The 23,620-nt window shown below is 43.0% G+C and overlaps 1 protein-coding gene across 1 annotated transcript in view; it reads left to right on the top strand.

The window, feature by feature from the left end:
• The window catches only part of CNOT6L (CCR4-NOT transcription complex subunit 6 like), a 59,256-nt gene that overhangs the window by 26,728 nt on the left and 8,908 nt on the right, over positions 1–23,620 (top strand). Inside the window, exons 2-10 of the mRNA XM_044304435.1 lie at positions 741–862; positions 3,871–4,057; positions 5,712–5,797; positions 5,878–5,967; positions 8,964–9,032; positions 12,004–12,161; positions 18,665–18,819; positions 20,339–20,490; positions 21,447–21,674. Coding sequence (XP_044160370.1) covers positions 751–862; positions 3,871–4,057; positions 5,712–5,797; positions 5,878–5,967; positions 8,964–9,032; positions 12,004–12,161; positions 18,665–18,819; positions 20,339–20,490; positions 21,447–21,674 — 1,237 coding nt within the window. The 5' untranslated portion in view covers positions 741–750. The remainder of the gene's footprint in view (positions 1–740; positions 863–3,870; positions 4,058–5,711; positions 5,798–5,877; positions 5,968–8,963; positions 9,033–12,003; positions 12,162–18,664; positions 18,820–20,338; positions 20,491–21,446; positions 21,675–23,620) is intronic.

Below are 23,620 nucleotides of genomic sequence, written 5' to 3'. Positions count from 1 at the left end.
CCCACCAATCAGTTATCCCCCTCTCCTGTGGATAAGAGTTGACCTAAAACCTGGCAGAACTGCTTTAAGCGGTTAAATGGTGCATTTCTTTTGGTTTTGTATCAAAATCCTTTACAAAATTGCACTACCTTCATAAGTATTATTTTTATGTATTTTCCCTTTATTGCTCCCCTCTTCTGTTTTTGGCTGTGGTCACATGACCATGCAGCTCTTATTTCCTGTTATGGCCATGTGAAATTGGCAACAGAGGGGATTGTCAGTGTAACTAGCTGCCTGGGAGGAGCTATAAACTACCTGGACGTTATTAGGGGTGTCCATGTTGGGGTGCTTTCACACAAGGCAGGTTTTTGTGGTAGAAAATTCTGCAACTGAAAAATCGGTTCTGTTCACCTTTTAATGGGGCTGGTAGAAATCATGCACTTTCTGCCCCGTGTGTGAAGGCACCCTAACTAGCAGGATGTTATTGGGGGGGTGGTGCTGTGGCAGAGTGCATCATGGACTTGAACTTTGGATACAATAGGCAGTGGCATATACAGGATCTAAACCACAGGGCTTTTTACATGGTGAGAATGGGTCAGAATACAATTTAAAGGGAGAGGCACATGATGTTTCAGGTCAGCAACCACATGAGCATACCTGTTAAATTCATAGTAATATCATTCAACCCCTTTAATTACATTTTTCTAACCTTTGGAAGTATATTCTGACTGTCTTGCTTTCCCTTTCTACCAATATTTTAGACTAACAGGGATGCCCAAAGAAAAATATGACCCTCCTGATCCTCGTAGAATATATACAATCATGTCAGCAGAAGAGGTGGCCAATGGCAAGAAGTCTCACTGGGATGAATTGGAAATTTCTGGTAAGTGTGTGTGGGGGTCTCCCCCCCCCCCCCCCCCCCCCCCCAACCTAAAGCTAAATTAAAGGGCATCTCTCAGCAGATTTGTACCATGAAACTGGCTGACCCATTACATGTGCACTTGGCAGCTGAAGGCATCTGTGTTGGCTTCATGTTTATATATGCCTGCATTGCTAAGAAAAATGAAGTTTTAATATATGTAAATGAGCCGCTAGGAGCAACAAGGGCATTGCCATTTCACCTAGGGACTCGGCTCCCTCTGCAACTGCACTTTGACAGAACCATGCAGTAAACAATTTCACACCTCGCCCTGTCAGTAGAGGGTGCCGCTGATGCTCATTTGCATATGTACATGGGACCAACACAGATGCCTTCAGCTGCCAAGCGCACATGTAACGGGTCAGCTAGTTTCATGGTACAAATCTGCTGATAGATGCCCTTTTTAAGCATTGTCACTACATATAAAGAAACTAGAATGAGTTTAATGAGTTGAGTGCTCACTTCTGTTTCTGAATGCACAATTATTCTGGTAGACCTAATTAATATTTATTATGGACTAAATTAGTTGTCAGACACTTACAGCAGGGCAGGACTAGGTAGTTTGGTGCTCGAGGCGGGGAAATTTTGCCTTGCCCCTCAATCTATTAGGAAGTAACGTCACTTTGCTTCTTTTAAAAGTGTTTTAATATCTTAATCGGGGGAAGATCAGTTCCTTTTCTTCTCCACTTGGTCCAGACCATCCGAGGCACACATTTGGTCAGTTGTGTGCAGCCCATTCTGCCACATAAAACACCAGTATTACTATATGGTACATGGATGACTGTTAGGCCCCTTGCAGAGGAGCGTGTCCGTATTCATTGCATCTGTGATCGCGGAAAAATAGTGCGAGTAGGTACACAATTGCAGTTAGTTTTGACTGCGAGTGCATTCCAATGTTCAGTTTTTATCATGTGGGTGCAATGCATTTTGCACGCGCGTGATAAAACTGACTGTGGTACCCGGACTTCTTCACTGAAGTTAGGTGTTCTGTAGATTTTCCCTTATAACATGGTTATAAGGGAAAATAATAGCATTCTTAATACAGAATGCTTAGTAAAATGTAGATTGAGTTAATTTATATTTTTTAACTTGCCTGTTCCAATTGATCGCGCAGCCGGCATCCTCTTGCTGCTTTTAGGTCCTGTAAAAGGACCTTTGGTGATGTAATCGCGCTCACCACATGGTGAGCGCAGTGACCAATGCAGGTACTGCTGAAGGAAGATGGAATGCTATTTTCCTTTATAACCATGTTATATGGGAAAATAGTGAATTTACTTTAATGGGGGTCCAGGGTTGCTCATCCCTATCATCTAGCAACCATGTGTGAAAATCGCACCGCATCCACACTTGCTTGCGATTTTTCACGCATACCCATTCATTTCTATGGAGCCTGCGTTGTGTGAAAAATGCAGAATATAGAACCTGCTGCAATTTTCACACAACGCACAAGTGATGCATAAAAATCACCGCTCATGTGCACAGCCCTATTGAAGTGAACGGGTCCGGATTCAGTGCGGGTGCAATGCGTTCACCTCACGCATTGAACCAGCACAGGTTTCTCGCCCGTGTGAAAGTGGCCTTAGAGATTCTGCAAATTAGCACCCCCAATTCATACAGACCTTTGTCATCCTGCTGCTCCCCCCAATAGTGTGCTTAACCATGTCCCCAAACACGATCCTGTCAGAAATAATGGTGCCCCCTGACTGTCCTGATTAAGTGTCCCCCTTACTGATAATGCTCTCCAAGAGTGCCCCCATTAGTAGCCATGCCTACATTTTATTCCCCATAGTAATGCAGTGCACCTATTAGTGTTAATATAACCATAGTGTCTCAAATATTTATAATGCCCCTGAACCTCTAATGACCCCTTTCATTTATAACTGTTTTAATAATAAAAACAAGAACAAACGCTTGCCTCACTCGTGTTCCCCCTGCTGCCGTCAGCAACATAGGCCACAGATTGGAAGAGTTCTGTGGCCTGCAGTGCAGTGTCCCGGCACAGGCGGTCCACATGACATCCCCACTGGAGATCCGGCGCATAGTGTGGCGGTGTCATTGCGACCTGTGATGCTGAATGGCCACAATCCAGCCATAATTTTGCCCCCATAATGTGTAGCAGAGGGCGCCTACCCATAATCCCAACCCTGATTTTACAGCATGTAGTTGTCTTAGAGGAGAGTTTGCCTCACTGGAAGACCCATCTTGTTAATGTATCACATAGTTGACCATTCAAGGCTGACCTTTTGATGTTTCAGTCTGTGGCTCCTCTCCTATAGGGTTAGAGGTTATCCAATCCCCATAGAATGCCTGGGCACCTCCTCTTGAGCATACTTACCCGCTCGCCGTATTACTCTGGATCTCTACACTGCCTCCACTTGGCACCATCTTTGCCTGCTATCAGATGCGGGACCCAGCAGCCAAACTGCTCCCCTGCTGCTTGCCAACGCCGCCCTCGTACTGGCCGCCACACCATTCTGTGGGTCATTATAGGGTTTGGTTAATCCATTTAATTGGCTGCACTGGAATAATTTGCTGTATTCAGAATCATATGGGGGGGGGGGGGGGGGGGGGGGTTTGCTGTGTTTGAGTTTACAATTGGGGATGATCAAATCAATCCGAAGTCTATTTGCATAAAACTGTTAGAATACTGTACAGATCGAGTGCTCTGTACAGTATTAGAATGTATTTGCTCCAATGAGCTGAAACTATTACTTTGCAAAGTAACTTTGGTACTTCGGATAATTTCAGAAATTAATTTCTACTGTAAAAAAACCTTTACCAAGACTTTGCGAAGTAACTTTGGCTACGTACATTGCTCCGTACAATATTCTAATGTTTTATACAAATCGACTTTTATACAAATCGAAGTCGATTTGCTCATCCCGGTTTACAATATTTACTTCAGTTTTATTTTATATAATTTTTTTTTATTTCTTATTTCCCCCCTTTCTTATACATTTTCTCTTGTGTAGGGAGGGTGCGAAGTTTAAGCACATCGCTTTGGTCATTGACGCACTTGACTGTGTTGCACCTCAGTGATAACAACCTCTCTCGTATTCCACCTGATATTGCCAAGCTCCACAATCTGGTTTATTTGGACCTCTCTTCCAATAAGCTCAGAAGTTTACCAGCAGAGCTAGGGAACGTTGTGTCTCTCAGGTGAGTAGGTGACCCCGGTTTGACCAAAAAGTGCCTGATATTTTTTTTTATTTAACCACTTGTGGACAAATACTGCTTTTCAGATATTTACCCTTGAACTTTTTTTTTTTTTTTTTTTAACTTATGGGCTCGGTTAATTTCTCCTTACTTTTACTTATGTCTGCTCTTTCTTAACCCCTTAGTGACCAGCCTTTTTAGGGCCTTACTGACCAAGCATTTTCTGGCTATGTAGCTGTATGAAGGCTTGTCTTGTGCTAGTTGTGGTTTTTAATGGTGTCATTTTGGGGTGCACAACTTTCTGATTAAGGCCGAATGCACACGGCTGTGAGCGGTCCGTGAAACCACGGGCTGAATTCCTGCTGAGAGCAGGAGCGCACGGCGTCATTGGTTGCTATGATGCCCTGCGCTTCCTGCTGCAGCAATACAGTAATACACTGTAGATCATACCAGTGTATTGCTGCAGCAGGAAGTGCACGGCGTCATAGCAAACAATGACGCTGTGCGCTCCTGCTCTCAGCTGTGTGCATTCGGCCTAACTTTTAATAACTTTCTGGGAGGGGGATAACAGCAAAACTGTTACAGCATTTATTTTTCAGTATAAACACTATCCTCTTTGGGTCAGTACGATTACAGTGATGCCAAATACATGTAGTGTGTTTTTGGTTTTACATTTTACTACTTTTGTGCAATAAAACCCTTTTATAAAAGGAAGAAAATCTTTGCATCGCTGCTTCCTAAGACTTTTCTTTCTATGGAGTTGTGTGAGGGCTTGCTTTTTGTGACTACTTGTTTTCAGTGGTATAATTTTGGGATAAGTTCCACTTTTAGATAGATTTTAACTTTTTATTTTTTTTCCGTTGGTGATTAAGAATAAATTAGCAATTGGCTATAACAGGCAATCTTTTTGATTGCTTTTAAAATACAATGCCACTCTAAAACTGTACTACAATATATTATGAACTCTATCAAGCAGCGCATGTCGGTCTTCTTGTGGGACTCGGTGGCGAAAGAATGAAATATTTTAGTTACAAAAATCCCCAAGTAAAAAAAATTTGCTTTCCTAGAATTTTGCTTTTTTAAATGGTAATTCTTTTTTTTTTTTTTTTTTTTAATACAATCCTCTTCATATATATCACAGCTGTAACAACTTGAACTATAGGCGGTTCATTTATTCCAGTAAACACTGTAATACAATATAAAGAAACAATAATATTAATTTTTTCTTATACACCTAAAATAGAATAAAAAGCGATCAAAATGTCCTATGTTCCCCAAAATGGTCAAATGAAAACTAAAGTCATACTGTGAAAATCTAGCCCTCAAACAGCTCAGTTGAAAGAAAAACTAAAAGCTATGGGTTTTGAGATCTAGCAATGAAACTTTATTTTATGTTTTTTTTAAAAAGATTTTTATTCTGCAATAGCAGTAAAAGGTGTTTTTTATTTTTTTTAAACATGAATTTAAATTCTACCTCTTGGAATAGGATGATGGAAATTGTTACGGTGTAAAACAGGCTAATCGCTAAAGCTTTACTGTAATGACAACTGGAAAAACATTGCGTTAACTTGGCTCAGATGTTTGTTTGTTTTTTTTGTTTTTTTGTTGCCAGTGTGGGGTTTCAATTGATTTCTAAACATTGATGTTTCTCCCACAGGGAATTGCTTTTAAATAACAATCTGTTACGGGTTTTACCTTATGAACTGGGGCGACTGTTCAGGCTTCAGACCCTGGGTTTAAAAGGTACTTGTTTGCAAGTTGTTCTTGTGTTTTGGGTTTTATTTATTTGTTTCCATATAAACAAAATTCTCTTTCACTTCCAGGCAATCCTTTATCACAGGATATTCTCGGTCTGTACCAGGAGCCAGATGGGATCAGAAAGCTACTGAACTACATGCTTGACAATCTAGCAGGTGTTTACCTAAGATTATTCCAGATATAATGATGATCTAGGCCAGGGGCGTACATAGAAATCACTGGGCCCCATAGCAAAAATCTGAATTGGGCCCCCTAACCCCGCCCACTACCCACCATGGCCCCTCCCACTGCCTGACCTGGCTCCTCCCATGCCACTCCCCCATTAAATAAATTTATACATGACCTACTGAAACTGTTAGGGATAAACATTTTTATTTTATTATTAACCAACTTTGTTGCAGTAACATATAAAATGTACATGTATTTTCCAATAAGGATTTGTTCTGTTTGTTTGCGTTTTGACAGTGAAAAAAAATTCTAAATTAGGGGGGAAAAAAAGGTTTTACTTTTTTGTCGCCATATTTGGACCCCTATAACTTTTTTGTAATTATGTATACGGAACTATATGGGGGAACTATATATATTTTGCGGGGCGATCTGAACTTTCCATTGATACCATTCTGGGGTGTTTATGACTTTTTGATCACTTTTTAGTTAAATTTATTGTGGAAAAGGAAGCGACTAAAAACAGCTAATCCGCCTTTTGGACTCTTTTCTGTTTTGCCATATGGGGAATATTTTTTTATAATTTCATACAATGGGCGTGTCACTTCCCAGGCTTGCCAGAGTGGGCACAGGACAGTGGACACAGATGGACCATGTCACTTGCCAGGCTTTAGCAGAGTGGGCACAGGACAGTGGACACAGGGCGCAATATGCATGCCACACAACTGAGCGAGTGCAGGGCAGGAGCGCATACACATCACTCCTCCTGCCTCTGTCCACTGTGCTAAAGCCGGACATAAGTCATCCCCCACATCTTAACCCCTTTGCTACCTGCGCCATTTTGTCATCACTTCTCTTTCTTACCCCAAACCCCTTTAACTCCTTACTGCTGATGCTGAGTGTGCACATATGTTTGTGTGTGGGGGGGGGGGGGGGGGGGTTTGGCTGGTTGGTGAAATATCATTTGGTGGCTATGTGCACACTCAGCATTAGCAGCAAGGACTTAGAGGGGTTAATATCCAGCCAACCCCGCCTAATGCCCTCCAAAATGCCCAGTGGGGGGTTGTTAGGAAGGAGTGGGTGTAGGAGGAAAGCACACTGTCCTCTATGAGCCCCCCCCCCCCCCAACCTCTAATGCCCCCCATAAATCTCAGGACAGTGTGCCTTCTTCCTTCTCCCCATGGGCATTTTGGGGCTCATAGGACAACAGGACTCACTGGAGTGGGATTGAAGCATGTCCCACCCTGTCCTGGCTGTCCCCCTCCCCACCCCTCCTCTCTCTTGCTGCCTGGCCTGCCGCTGTCAGTGTCTGACAATCTGAGTATCCACATCTGACATAACATTATCATACGGTACCTAGTCTTTGCTGAGTGCTGACTGAGTCTGCTCTCTGTCTCACTCGTCTCAGGCAGCCAGGGCCAGGCACTGCAGGCAGCACGGCAGGACGAACGGTTCTGACTTACTTCAGGCCAGGGACACAGGTGCTTCTGTTCTTCCTTCTTCGTCTCCTCAGCTCAGGCACACTGGCGACGGCCGAGTTCAAAACGATTCTCCCGCCTCCCTTGCGCCACTGGCCAATCAGCAGCTGCCTTAACAGAGTTGCTTTGTGCTGATTGGCCAGCGACTCGAGCGCTACTTGCAGGCTGTCAGGATCAGGTCAGGATCAGGTCAGATCGGGGGGGGGGGGGGGGGGGGGGGGCACGATTGCAGAAGAAGAGTTGGCTGAAGAAAAGCAGCCGGCCAGCCGCATAGCCGGCACGCATGTCATGAGTGGGCGGGGCCAAATAGTGTGGGCGGGGCCTTCGCTGCACTTCGGGCCCCTCAGTGCCGCAGGCCCCATAGCAATGGCGTGGTCTGCCTCTATGGGCGGTACGCCACTGATCTAGGCCTCCCTGGCAGACGACAAGCTGTCTCACGTTAGTCTTCTGGATATGAGAATCCACTTGTACATCTAGAAAATACATGATACTTGCACAAACATATCATGTATAATATTATATATTTTTTTCATTTTACTTTTTAACACTGCCATTTCTAGATCCAACATTCTGTGCAACATGCGTTTCTAAATAAAATGTTAGTTTTAAATACTCAAGTGCAAGTGGTCTGCTATAGCCGGCAGTCCTATAGAGTTGAGTGGAATATCAGCGTGCATGCGACCACCACTCCTGTAGCTAGATAAGTGTTTGGCATGGGGCAACCCTTTAAAGGTTTTGAGACTCGTGCTTTAAAATTAAACCATTTATGCTTCCCGGAGTTAAAAATAAAAAAATCAAGCACACCCACTGCTGCTGGATTACAGGGTGGTCATAACCATGGAAATGAGCAGGGTAAAAAGGGATGGAAAAATGAATTCAGCCAGTAAAGGAAGCAATATGGACAATCACAATACACTAGTAAGTGTCTTGTATTCACTTTCCCTTATTGATAAATGCCACTTGCTGAAGTGACACACCCCCTTTTAAGTGATCTTCTTTCCACAGGGTGGGGGATAACTATTCGGTGTAGGTCCTACCACTGAGACTCTCACCAAAGATGAGAATGGGGACTCTGTAACCCTTAAGCCACCGGAAATGAATGGATCTACAGATCAAGCATGTGAGCTGCCGCTCCATTCATCTTTACGGAGGTTCCGGGGATTGCCTAGTACAGCACTTGACTATTTCTGGAACTCCTATAGAGATAAGTGGAGTGCCAGTGCATATGCCTGACCTGTTGATCTGTTCTTGTGATCGATCGGCATCTCAGTGGTAGGACACCCACCAGACTAATGGTTATTGTTTATAACATCTAGCAGAATACACCTTTTAAATACTGAATTGTAAGTGGCGACAGAAGCTTACACCTAAGCAAACAGAAGTAGAGCAGTAATGGGCAGTCATGTAGCCATACTCTTAGTCTGTATTGCTATTATTTATCCTGCATTTTTGTGAATATTTATAAGCGGGTGTTGTGTTGACCTCTTGTCCGATTTGTACATTTGCAGTTCATCCAGAACAGCTTCCTCAGAGGCCGTGGATTACTTTAAAAGAACGAGACCAAATTCTTCCCTCAGGTATTATGGTTTATAATGCTTCTCTGAATGTCCAATCTGTATTTTAGGAACAGGAATGCTGTTAATTAACTGCTAGTAAACCGTTCCAAGTTTGTAATGCTGCTCTTGATTCTTGTCAGTTGAGCGAATTTCATATTTTGATATTTGTTCACACTTCGTTTGTTGGTTAAAGGTGAACTGCGTTATGGAGTCTGTTACCACGGTCTATAACGCAATTCTATGAGTCCTCTCCTGCATAACTAAAACCAGACAGAACCGTTTTGCAGCTCATAGACTTCTATTATGACCAAATGCCTCTAAAGGCATTCCATTATGCATTCCGTCATAGAAGTGTTATGGTCCGTGGTAACGGAATCCGTAACGCAAATCGCCTTTAACCAACAAACTGTGTATGGATTTCAAAATATTAAATTTGCTCATCTTATCAGCAAAGGGTTGGCATTTATTGGATGCCTATGATGCTTATTAGTAATTTCACTTATTTACACTCCATGGACATGAGTTGTAGTGTCTGAAGGGAATCTAGAAGGGTCTCTGAATTACAGGAATTGCTTTTATCTCTGCACATACTATTTGGTATGTGCCTAAAAAAAGATTAGAGCTGTGTGGCTTTTAAGCTTTCTTTGCTTCAAAGACTGATTACAGAATACAAATTAAAGTTTCTAATCCACTCATTAGCTGTATTAGCAGACCTTAAAGAACCTATCCATACAGATTGAACAGTAAAACTAGATGTTGAAAATTTCCCTGGCTGTTTGCATTCTTGACGGTCAACTTAAAGAATTTTCTGTAGTCTTATGAATAAGAATTAACTTGGGGCCTGCTTATGTTTAGTTTTTATTCTACGTTCGTGTTCATACTTGCAGGTTCCAACTGTGTTACACAATGTAACGCTTTGTATCTAATATATAAAGCTGTGTGTGTGTGTCCGCTAAAGGAATCCGCACCGTCGCATTTCCAATCACAAAATTTGGCACACAGATACATCAGATACCGGGAAGGTTTTTGACCAGGTCTCGGCTCTCTAGGATGTACAGTTCCCGAAATTCCCCAAAAAATGCATTAGCCAATAGAAGCTTGGTAACATGACCCTTATCAGCCAATAGAAGGTTGCAGGTGCTCCATACTCCACATACAGTTTTACACCAGGTTTCCATAACAACCCAGCTATTTTTCTTCACTGCTGTAGGAGAGCTTTTAAAGGAAATCTGTCACCAGGAAAATTGCTATTGCAGTAAAGCCATGGGCTAATAGCACTTAGTACCTTATTTCCAGATGTGCCTTTGTTCCAGCAATAGATGGTTTTTACCCTCTGCCATTTTTGGTATGCAAATGAACCAGTAAGGTGCCCAGAGGGGCGTCACTCTTGCAGGAAGGAGCCAAGACATGCCCCCTGCCAGAGTGTTTACCCTCAAACTTAAAACCTTGCCCACAGGTCCCTATAAGCCACGCTCCTTATCTGGTTAGGCCTCCTCCTGAGCCAACGGGGATTGAAAAAAAAATGAAGGTTAAAATCCACTTCTGTCAGTTGCAGAGGTGGGAGGGTGGGTGACTTTCTCCCTGCTGCTTACACTGGGACAACACAGTGCTGCTGTCTTTGAGTGAGCTGTTCAAAAGGACACTACCTCGATCCCGTAAAGGCCACTGTTAAGGGGCCGGGGCCCTGTGGAGGTCACTGTAAAGGGGGTGGTATGCTGTAAATGTCACTGTTAAAGGGGAAGGCTGCTGTAAAGGTCAAAGTTAAGGGGGTGGGCTGCTGTTCAACCCACTTACATGATGCCATCAATGCTAAGGACCCCAGCTAAATGGGTAGAAGGATAGCGGGGTTCCGTTTTATTAAATCTCCCATTTGCCAAGTGATTGTTGAGGCCTAGGGATTGCCATGGAAGCTAGAGGCCTAACGGTAACCTCCGAGCCTGCCAATTAAAAAAATATATAAAATTAAACAGAGTAAAAAGCCCCAAAATTCTCCTTTTTGCTGATCAAATTTGTAATGACCCACTAAAATGAACGTAATTTATTGAACATTGTTAAACATGGCAGCGCTGCATTTTTTATTTTTTATTTTTTATTTTTTTATTCTATGTATCCTACCAATGAAAACTACAACTCATCCTGCAAAAAAAAAGCCGCCTTACAGCTCTGTGGATCAAAGTTAAATTGTTATGGGGCTCTGAATGCAGCAACACAAATGTGAACTATTTTCAAGAATTACTTATTTTTTATTTTGGACTGACCTACACAATTTTTCATGTATCTTATACAGTAGTAAATGCCCTGAGACAAAGCAAAAATTTTTTTCACGTAATCCTGGATATCTGTAGTGGATATAATCCTGGATATCTGTAGTGGATAACATTCCAGTTACTTGTAAGGGTCCATTCAGAGACCAAACCAAAGGCTGTCTGGGCATGCTGGGAGTTGTAGTTTTGCAACAGCTGGAGGCACACTGGTTGGGAAACGCTGACCTAGAGTAATAGTCTGAGATTAGAAACAATTGTACTCCTCCTGTCTATGGACTCTGGCTTTGCAGGTTTAGCTCCAGTCACTTGAAAGCAGAATGAGCCAAGAGCAATACAGTCCTTAGACAACAGCTAAATTCAGCCTGTTAGCCTTTTCTAAGGCAGCGTCCACATCTCTGAACATTCCCGACAGGCTGTTTTGGCAGACTACAGCCTGCTGGAGTAAAGCAGATCCAGCATTGCTGTATTCACTAGTTCACCTCCAAAACCCCTTTGATTGTAATGAGGTCCAGCAGTGATCTGGCATCAGCGTTTTTTGGCTGGGTGATGGCCGACATTTTATGCCGGATCAGGCTACTGGATCATCTGACAGATTTGAACGCAGCCCTAGTAAATCTGCATGCTACATTTTTTGTGAAATGCTGATGGCAATTCCTCCTAAAGTATCTATAAAGGGAACTGGGATTATAACACTCAATTAATAGCAGTTGTATGCTTTTATTTTCCAGTTTCCTTCACAGTTATGTGTTACAATGTCCTTTGTGATAAATACGCTACTCGGCAGCTTTACGGCTATTGCCCTTCCTGGGGATTAAATTGGGAGTACCGAAAAAAAGGAATCATGGAAGAAATAGTCAGCTGTGATGCGGATATCATCAGCCTTCAGGTAGGTTTTTAAGCTCTAAGGGCTCTTTCACACGAGCGGATCCCATGCATGGAATCCAATGCGTGAAAGAGCCAAGCCCGATTCCGGACAGCAGAGACAAGGAGCATTAACATGACTGATGATCCTTTATGCCTCTCTGACCTTTTTACTACAAAATCATGGTGACAACATTATCTCGCTGTGATTTTTGTAGTAAAAAGATCAGAGGCACTGAGCATTATCAATCATGTTAATGCTCCGTGTCTCTGCTGTCCGTAACAGGGCTTGGCTCTTCCACGCAGCAGATTACCCGCACTGCATCTGCTCGTATGAAAGAGCCTTAACTATTGCATTTGGTCTGCTCAGTTTCTGTGTATGCATTTCTCATCCACAAGAGGACAGTGTTGCATAAGAGATCTGAGTAAAAAAAGTTTCTCATTCAATTGAACATGTTAATATTGTCAAAGTGATCTTGGAGTGTTTAAGATATCAGAAGGGTCACACGTACACATACATTACTAATGTCAGCACAACCAGCAATTTTTTATTTTTTTATTCTCCCCCCCCCCCCCCCCCTCTTGGGGGAAATGCGATACTAATTATATCCATGGCAGCCCATCCTGAGACTGACTGACTTCCTCTGATAGGACAGGAAAAAATAGAGGTTTAAAAACCCCACCCCTACCCCTAATCGTCAGTGTTTTTCCTGTCCTGCCAAGGAAGGCAGACCAGAGGTGCTCAAAGCTCCTTTGGGTTCCTAGCTTAATATTGATACCTGGATCATCTTGCACTGCAGACCGGGGATCTGTTCTCCAGCCCAGTTCTTCCCTCCTCCTGTGTTGTCTGCGCCCGAGCCCCTTTATTGTATGGTGGCCCCAGCGAAGCTCCCTCCTGCGGTGGTCCAGAAAGGGCTTAATGCAGAGTGGAAGGCTCCTGGAGCAACACTAGGGCGCGCTTCCCTCCAGCCGCTGGGCGATGACATCAGATGCTGAGGGGGTGTGGCTTAACGTTGTGATGTCACTTGGCTGGTGCATGTCCAGTGTTTTTTTAAAGCGGGGCAATGCTGGTCCCAACATGGCCCTCGGTGTTCTCACCCTGCCTGCAGTCTCTGGCGTTTCGATCTACGGGAACTGGAAACAGGAGTTCCTTTACCACCACTGGCTCTGGATCTGAGCCCCCAACTGCCCTGGGTTCTGTGAGTAGCCTGTCTCAGGTCCCCTGCTTATGTTATACTTGCCCTCTAGTGGTTGATTCTTCTCTCCCTTGTATGTTGCAGGGAGAAAAGGAGTCTTCCTCTTCTGCCAAGGTTAAACCCAGGAAGTGTGGTCTCCATTTTAAATGACTACCTTCCTCAGGGTCCTAACCTTTTATGCTAGGAGTGTACTGTCTGTCGAGTACAAATCATCTAGTCTGCTGGAGGATATTAAGTCCATGGACCAGGTTCTTCTAGAGATCTTATGTATGTGGGAAGTGATTCCAATTCTGTGAATCCTGAACTATCGGATCCTGAGATCTTGGAAAAATCTCAAGAATCTGGTGAAAATTATGAATATAAAAGATTACTTTTTAATCCTGAGGATATTGAGGAGCTAACCAAAGCCATAAGAGCCACAATCAGAATGGAGATTCCCAGGAAGCCCAGAATGTTTGAGGGTGAGGCTGAGATCTGTATTCTCGATTCCAGATGACATACAGAAGATCATAAGAGCAGAATGGGATAAACCTGAAAAAGGTGCCTTTATTCCCGATGGCATAGAAAGGTTTTTGACGAGGCAGATTGCACAGACTGGGAGTCCATTCCCAGAGTCGCTTCTTATGGAAAGAAAGGCAGAAAGCCTCCTTTAAAAAAGCGGAAAGCTACCGCTGCTTTTTTAAAACTGAGTGGCAATGACCTGTGTAGCTCGTACCTTATCGGTGTCACTGGAGCAATTAGAGCTTCACTTCATTAACAAGACCCCAAGAGAGCAGATCTTGGACAGACTTCCCCTGCTTTGAAAGGCCACTTATTTCCTGGCAGACTCCTCCGCTGAGTCTGTAAAACTTTTCTGCCAGTACAGCAGTACTCTAACACCATCAGGAGAGTCCTCTGGTTGAAGGCCTGGTCCAGTGATATGACCTCTAAAAACAAATTGATATCCTTACCGTTCCATGGGAAGTATGTGTTCGGCCCTGATCTGGATAAGATCATAGAAAATGCTACAGGCCACACAAGGTTTTTCCGAAGACAGATCCAAAAACAGAAGGCAGTTTTTTCGTAAACAGCTGGATACCAGATCAGATAGAGGCAATTCGGCAAGGTGGAGCTATGCCACGGGGTGGTAAAGGAAGGAGTTTTCTTAACCCCAACAATGGAGGTTGGTCCTTCCTTCCTCTTCCAAGCAATGACTCAATTTCTGTTGGGGAGGGGGGGAAGACTCAGCTCCTTCATAAATTCCTAGGAGAAAGTCATCGCAGATCCGTATATAATCAGTATCGTAAAAAACTGTTATGCCATAGAGTTGGATTCAGAGGTCCTCTGTCCGAAGGCATAGGAGAATTATGCCTAGGGGCAATAATGTGTTCCCAACAGGGAAATGGGAAAGGGTCACACTATTCCCCATTTGTTCCTAGTTCAGAAAATCGAATGGCAAATTCCAGACCATTATGAATCTGAAGCCACTATACAGACACACAACCTATCGCTTGTTCAAAATGGAAACTGTCAAATCCACCGTGATGCTCATCAAAAAGGGGCTATGATGGCCACAATAGACCTCAAGGACTCCTGTTTTCATGTTCCAATCCATTCTCTATCCAGAAAATATCTGAGATTTGCAGTGAAGCTGAAAGATTTATCACTTTCAATTCAACTGTCTTCCTTTTGGAATATATCTTCTGCTCCTCGCATCTTCCCCAAGATTATGGCAGAAGTAGTGGCCTCCCTAAGCCAAAAGGGAATATTAATTATTTTATATCTGGACGATCTGTTATAGCAGAAACTTCAGATCTCCTACAAGCTCATATTCAGGTGGTCCTCTCGCCTTCAGAACCTGGGCTGGATAGTCAATTAGAAGAAATCCAATCTTATCCCAAACCATCAAAGAGATAAATATATATATATATATATATATATATATATATATATATATATATATATATATATATATATATATATATATCCCAAAAGTCACTTCCATCTCCGAAGGTCCAGGCTCTAAAGTTGAGGATCCAACAATTCTTGAGAGCCCTTTTGTTTGAACAGACAGGCCATGAAGATTTTAGGTCACTTGTCTTGCATTCCAACTGTCACCTGGGCCCAATTCCGCATGAGGCCTCTTGGAACAGATCTCAGTTAACCCTAGACCAGAGGATGTCTGTAACCAAAGAGGTAAAGACCTTACAGTGGTGGCTGAGACAAGAATCGGGAGTCTCTTGGAGCCAGGACAACAGGTGCCAGTTCCCGGTGCTGGGGTGCCCTTACTGCCTCAGGTTCCTTTCAGAGGACTGGCCTGAAGCTCAGAGGAGGATGCTGTTTAACGACAAAACTTCGGACTATATAGGAAAGCCTCAAAGCAACTCTGACCCAATCCAAGAACCATCATGTACTAGTCCACTTGGACAATTCCATTGCTGTAGCCTTCATCCAACGTCGGGGAGGTACAAGGCATGGTCACCTTCAGAGTCTCTGAAAATAGATTATTTCTGCTGTCAGCCTGGTTACTGAGCAATCCATCCTCTTAGGTCTGGGTCTATCACAGAGGGTTGTAAATACCCTTTTGCTCAGTAGAAAATCCAATACCTCTAAGGCATATCTTTAAGGTTTGGAAATAATTTGCATCCTGGTGTGGTGGTTGGTTAAACCAATCTTCCCCGAATATCCCTTTCATCCTGGAATTTTTCCAGGATGGTTTGGATATGGGTCTCTCCCCGAATACCCTTTAAGGTACAGGTTTCTGCATTAGTTGCCCTATATAACACTAGTCTTTATGAGGTCCCCTGGGTGTCTAGGTTTTTAAAAGCGGCTGGTAGATTGAAACCCAGAATTAAAAAATATGATCGCTCAATGGAACCTGAATACTGTTCTTACAGGTTTGTCATATTCTCAATTTGAGTCTCTAGACTCCCTGACTACTAAGTGGCTTACTCTTAGGCCTCTTTCACACTACAGTATGTTGAATTCAGTGTTTTGCGTTCCGTTTTTCACGGATCCGTTGTTCCGTTTTTTGCTTCCGTTGTGGTTCCGTTTCTGTTCCGTTGTTCCGTTCCGTTTTTCCGTATGGCATATACAGTATACAGTAATTACATAGAAAAAATTGGGCTGGGCATAACATTTTCAATTGATGGTTCCGCAAAAAACGGAACGGATACGGAAGACATACGGATGCATTTCCGTATGTGTTCCGTTTTTTTTGCGGACCCATTGACTTGAATGGAGCCACGGACTGTGATTTGCGGCCAAATATAGGACATGTTCTATCTTTTCAACGGAAATACGGAAACGGAATGCATACGGAACACATTCCGTTTTTTTGCGGAACCATTGAAATGAATGGTTCCGTATACGGAACGCAAAAAACGGACCGTATACGGAACGCAAAATACTGTAGTGTGAAAGAGGCCTTAAGACCATTTTATCAGTGGCAATATCCTCTGCAAGAAGAATTTGTGAGCTTCAGGCTTTATCTATCCAGGAGCCCTTCCTTAGAGTGTTTGAAGACCAGCTCCTATTTAAAATTAGATCCCAATTTTCTCTCTAAGGTTTCTACTTCCATAGGTCAGAAGACATTGTTATTCCCTTGTTTTGTGCCAACCACAAAAAACTAGCAGGAAACAAGATGTCATAATTTAGATGTTAAAAGTGTACTTCATTATCTAGATGTCACCAGTGATTGGAGGATAGATAAAACCTTATTTGGGCTGGAAAACGGAATAAATGAGCGTTAAAAAGCTCTATATCCCGCTGGATTAGGTGTGACATTTCTGTGGCCTATAGAGCCTCTGGTAAAGAAGCTCCTCCGTCCCTCAGAGCCTATTCGGTAAGATCCGTGTCTACTTCCTGGGCCAAGAGAGCCTCTGCATCTTTAAAACAAATTTACAGAGCTGCCGCTTGGCAGAGGGCTCACCTTCACCAAGCATTAGAGGGTCGATGTATTTGCCAGTGAGGTCATGGCCTTTTGGACAAAAGGTTCTAGGTGCTGTTGTCCATTGTTAGTTCTCAGGATGTGCTGTCATGGAGACTGGTAAAGTGGGTATTACACTCACCGGTAATCTGGTTTCCTGGAAGTCTTCATGACTGCACATATATTCCCACCCTTTTGTTGATAATTTTACTTTGGTTTATGTTCTACCCTTTATCCTGGTTCCGTTAAAATACACTGGCAATGAGGGGTACAGGTGGGGTTTAAAAAAAAAAAAAAGCTTAAAAGGGGAAGAAAGTCGCCATATTCTAACACCCATAACTTTTTACACAAGAATTCTAAGGGCCCTGTCTGGTTTCTCAGATGCTGTGGTCACGATTAACTCCCATCCTGGCTGTTTACCTACTGTGGTTATTTTCAATCTCTGCTGCAGCACACGGCCTATGAGCCCACACTCTACACTACTGGTGGACCTCACCCCACTGCACAAAGGATCTTGTGTTAAAAATTATTATTATTTTTTTTAACACGATAGACATTTGTTAGTATTTGACCTTTTAAGACACTGGCATCTCATCTCCTGCACACACTTCTGGGGGGGGGGGGGGGGGGGAAGGAACTGTCTTGGGCCTCATACACACGGCGCTTGTGCGGCCTCTCCAGGCATTGGGGACCGCACCTTGCACTCGCCAATGCACGGGCGGCGGCTGGTATAAAATATATATTAGTAAATGGGTCCACATCTGTGATGCAGGGATATTGCGGACCCGCTGTGTGCATGAGGCCTTTATAGGGTAAAAATATGGCATAATTCATGTCCATGGACAGCTTTAGTTTTCCTGTTGTGCGGCCAACACTTTGTGTGTAAATCCCAAGTTGAAGGAGCAGGCGGATTTCTTTATTTTATTTTTTTTTGTGCTGAAAGTGGTCCCTGTTCACATCTATGCATCTTTGGGCATGTTGGATTATGTTGACTCCATGCTGCAGAGGAAGAAATGTCCAGATTTTTTATTTTTTATTTTTATTATCTTCTCCCCCCCCCCCCCCCCCCAACAAGATGGTGCAACATGCCGCACCTCACAGAACTTGCTGGCACGGGTTCATGAACTGTTTACGGAGGAGCAAACTGAGCAAGGGGGTTACAGCCGCAATGTTCTGCAGACTTGTGCATTATTATTTTCCTGTGGGGAAACTTAAAACCAAGTGTCCGCAGTATCAGCCAACATTATCTGACGTGCCCAAAGATGCACAGATTTGAACGGGGACCACTTCTAGCATCTTTTGTGACTTCTGGGTAATTTTAAATAAAAACAATCCCCCTTGCTCATTCATCTAGCCATTCCATCGCTGGTAGTTTCAATGATCTGCTTCCATTAGTTTTTATACAAATTCCAATTTTTGTCTTAGGAAGTTGAAACCGAGCAATACTTCACCCTTTTCCTGCCAGCATTAAAAGACCGTGGATATGATGGTTTCTTTTCTCCAAAGTCGCGTGCCAAAATAATGTCAGAACACGAGAAGAAGCACGTGGATGGTTGTGCAATATTTTTCAGAACAGAAAAGTAAGTAAATTGTTCTTGGTGCACACTGTGCAATGCCCCAATAGAGAGCTGGCACCATAGATGACTGCAAGATCAGAAGCAAGTGGTTTGGTAACTGCACTAGCAGTGCAATATATTTCTTTTGTCAAAATGGCTTTTTTTTTTTTCTTTTTTTTTTTAAGAACCTTTTTACAAATTTTGTTTCTGTTCCATGTTGTCATGTACAGATTGCAAACAGAATCTGTTAGCAGCCAATAACTAGTGATCCATATACATGCATAGGTTACATCATGGGCAGGTCTAATCTTTGCCTGCCTCCAAGCCCCCTCTTTGCTTGCATCATTGCCATCACAGGATACCCTAACTACCCTAATGTTGGTATGGTCTGGAATAGGTTAATGAATGCCACTGGCTGTTGGTTATAGCCACACTTGGCCTCCTCCTTCAGATGTAACCCCACGATTGTTGGGGAAATGTAACTATATGGCAGTCTGGTTGTCTGCAGACTGCTCTATATTTTACATAATGTGATTGGCCAGGGGTTAACCAGAGTATATAACACTTTTAACCCCAGTGGCACACCAAATACTGGGCAAGCTTTCTTCAGTTGTAATGGGGTGAGTCTGCAGATAGTGGGAAATTGTGGTCAAGTTTGCAATTTGTGCTGTTGATTTAACTGACATGGAATTGCCCTTGGTCTTTGACTCTTCACTGTTTAGGCAAAAATAAACAGTTTCAGGATTTCTTTTCAGTACTGTTACATATTCTGCAGAATTTTTAGTATTCAGATCTCCAGGATAGGTCATCAATGGGGTTCAGACTCCCAGCACTCCCCTCTGAGCTGTATGAAGAGGCCTAAGCATTCATGATGCAGCTGAGTGAATGCACTTGAGCTGCAATGCTAAGAAAAAAGGCTATCCAACAGATGGCGCTGTGCTTAGTGAGCCTTGAGGAGCCCGTGACACTCCTGAGTCCTGGTGAGTGCCGCAGCTTTCTCAAACAGCTGATCGACGGAGGTATTGTACCCACACTGATCTCATCTTGATGGGCTATCCTGAGGCTATCCATTAGAAAATCCCAGAGAACCCCCTTTAACGCAGTATTCCCACAGAAGTAAATGGTGCAGCGGTCATGCTTGAGCAGTGCTGTCTCCATTCATTTTTATGGGGCTTCGAAATTAATAGGGAGCATGCTGCACACTCACAGTGCAGTCTCCTTTCCTTCCAGGACCCATTCTGGAGATGGGAAAGATGGGTACTGGTCCCAGCTCTGAGACCCACACCTGTGACTTCGATGGCATAGCCTAGTGATATGTCTGCGATGTCACAACTCCTACTTTAACTTTGCATTTGGATTGAAAGTAATTTTTCTCCAGTAATGAAGCAAAGGATCACTAAGTGAAAGGTATGACTTCAGCTGAGCTAGCCCTACTATGTATTTGGCTTGGTTTAGCACCGAATTGCCTGGTGACACTCCCTTTCACTTTATAGTATTATATGGTCATGTGTAACTTTTTTTTTATTTTATTTTTTTATATTAGATTTTCTCTGGTGGCAAAACATACAGTGGAATTCAACCAGGTAGCCATGGCCAACTCTGAGGGATCAGAAGCTATGCTTAATAGAGTTATGACAAAGGATAATATTGGCGTCTCTGTTTTGCTTGAAGTCCACAAAGATCTCCCTGGGGGAGGTAGGTGTATTTCAATTGGTGTTTCTTCCCCTATACCGCACTGAAGTGGAGGATGGTGATTGATTCCTTCAGTTATTTTGCAGAATGTGTTTTTTTTTTTTTTTTTTTTATTCTTACATCTTATGGCAACTAGTTAAAACTAAATGTCATGAAAAAAACCTGTTTAATTATACTGTATTAGAGATTTTTGAAGAAATGCTTGACTACATTAAAAAAAGCAAAAATATTTTAAATTCCAAAATAACACTGAAACGCCCTCAGTGTTTATCTACCACCTTCCCTGACACACCCACTTGTATAGGCTGCTTGGTAGGAGTCTCCCCTTCCCTCAACATCTCACATTGGATTGGAAAACTTGGACAGTCAATGGTTGACCATTCCCTCTGTTATCACCTCAAAGAGGGCTATGCAATTAAGTGCTTCCCCTGTTGCACCCGGTGATCACCTGATGGTTAACACTGCATTTGAAGAATTAAGTCTGTGATTGGAGTCTTCACTGGGTGTCTGCTGTGTAAGGCTGGATTCACACGTCCGTGGAACACGGTCCGTGTGATACCGGCCTGGATTTCTTGAGTGCAGGAGCGCTCGGCGTCATTAGTTTCTATGACACTGTGCGCTTCCTGCTGCAGTACAGTAATACACGGTTATGATCTATACCAGTGTTACTGTATGGCGGCAGCAGGAAGCGCACAGTGTCATAGCAACCAATGACGCCATGCACTCAGAAATCCAGGCCAGTATTACACAGACGTGTGAATCCAGCCTAAAAGAGGTTAACTGTTTAAATGTGTCAGTGCATCTTTACATGATGAGGTGATTATAGGCTACCATAGATCTCACTTGAAAAATGTGTGCATTATCGAGGCACGTTAAGGCACTCTAGTTTTGACCTGCCATTATGTGTGTATAATGTTGTGGGGGTTTTTTTTTTTTTTTTTTTTTTTTTTTTTTTTAAGGTATGAAGGCTCATCATTCAACTGATAAACAGCTTCTCTTGGTAGCTAATGCCCACATGCATTGGGACCCGGAATATTCTGATGTCAAGCTTATCCAAACTATGATGTTTGTCTCTGAACTTAAAAGCATTCTAGAGAAGGCAGCAAGCAGACCTGGCAGCCCTGCACTTGATCCAAATTCCATCCCGTTCGTGTTGTGTGCTGATCTAAACTCCTTGCCAGATTCAGGTAAAATGTTTTGTCTGACACTTTATTGAAGGAGGATGTTCTACAGAATTTGATCTCCTGCGTCGTCTTCCTGTACCAGTGTTGGGGTCCATTCACACATCCGTATGTGTTTTGCGGATCCGCAGAACACCGACACCGGCAATATGCAGTTTCGCATTTTGCGGACTGCACATCGCTGGCGCACTCATAGAAAATGCCTTTTCTTGTCCACAATTGGAGACAAGAATATGACATGTTCTACAAACCGGATTCCAAAAAAGTTGGGACACTATATACAAATTGTGAATAAAAACTGAATGCAATGATGTGGAGGTGCCAACTTCTAATATTTTATTCAGAATAGAACATAAATCACGGAACAAAATTTTAAACTGAGAAAATGTACCATTTAAGGGAAAAATATGTTGAATCAGAATTTCATGGTGTCAACAAATCCCCAAAAAGTTGGGACAAGGCCATTTTCACCACTGTGGCATCTCCCCTTCTTACAACACTCGACAGACGTCTGGGGACAGGAGACCAGTTTCTCAAGTTTAGAAATAGGAATGATCTCCCATTCTTGTCTAATACAGGCCTCTAACTGTTCAATCGTCTTGGGCCTTCTTTGTTGCACCTTCCTCTTTATGATGCGCCAAATGTTCTCTATAGGTGAAAGATCTGGACTGCAGACTGGCCATTTCAGTACCCGGATCCTTCTCCTACGCAGCCATGATGTTGTGATTGATGCAGAATGTGGTCTGGCATTATCTTGTTGAAAAATGCAGGGTCTTCCCTGAAAGAGATGATGTCTGGATGGGAGCATATGTTGTTCTAGAACCTGAATATATATTTTTCTGCATTGAAGGTGCCTTTCCAGACATGCAAGCTGCCCATGCCACACGCACTCATGCAACCCCATACCATCAGAGATGCAGGCTTCTGAACTGAGTGTTGATAACAACTTGGGTTGTCCTTGTCCTCTTTGGTCCAGATGACATGGCGTCCCAGATTTCCAAAAAGAACTTCGAATCGTGACTCGTCTGACCACAGAACAGTCTTCCATTTTGCCACACTCCATTTTAAATGATCCCTGGCCCAGTGAAAACGCCTGAGCTTGTGGCTCTTCCTTAGAAATGGCTTCTTCTTTGCTCTGTAGAGTTTCAGCTGGCAACGGCAGATGGCACGGTGGATTGTGTTCACTGACAATGGTTTCTGGAAGTATTCCTGAGCCCATTCTGTGATTTCCTTTTACAGTAGCATTCCTGTTTGTGGTGCAGTGTCGTTTAAGGGCCCGGAGATCACGTGCATCCAGTATGGTTTTACGGCCTTGACCCTTTACGCACAGAGATTGTTCCAGATTCTCTGAATCTTCGGATGATGTTATGCACAGTTGATGATGATGATGGATGCAAAGTCTTTGCAATTTTTCACTGGGTAACACCTTTCTGATATTGCTCCACTATCTTTCTGCGCAACATTGTGGGAATTGGTGATCCTCTACCCATCTTGGCTTCTGAGAGACACTGCCACTCTGAGAAGCTCTTTTTATACCCAATCATGTTGTTAATTGGTCTTCCAGCTCTTCGTTATGCTCAATTTTACTTTTTCCAGCCTCTTATTGCTACTTGTCCCAACTTTTTTGGGGATTTGTTGACACCGTGAAAATTTGAATCAACGTATTTGTCCTTTAAAATGATACATTTACTCGGATTAAACGTTTGATCTGTCATCTACGTTCCATTACAAATAAAATATTGACATTTGCCATCTCCACATCATTGCATTCAGTTTTTATTCACAATTTGTTTAGTGTCCCAACTTTTTTGGAATCCGGTTTGTACTTTTGTGCAGAACAAAAGTGCAGATGCGGATAGCACATTCAGGCCCCATTGAAAATGGGTCTGCACCTGTTCGGTGTTTTTTTTTTTTTTTTTTTAATATGTACTAAATTCTCCTCCTTGTACTAC

Source organism: Bufo gargarizans, chromosome 1 (genome assembly GCF_014858855.1).
Source record: "Bufo gargarizans isolate SCDJY-AF-19 chromosome 1, ASM1485885v1, whole genome shotgun sequence".
Taxonomy (NCBI): domain Eukaryota; kingdom Metazoa; phylum Chordata; class Amphibia; order Anura; family Bufonidae; genus Bufo; species Bufo gargarizans.
This window is presented reverse-complemented; position numbering and strand designations above follow the sequence as displayed.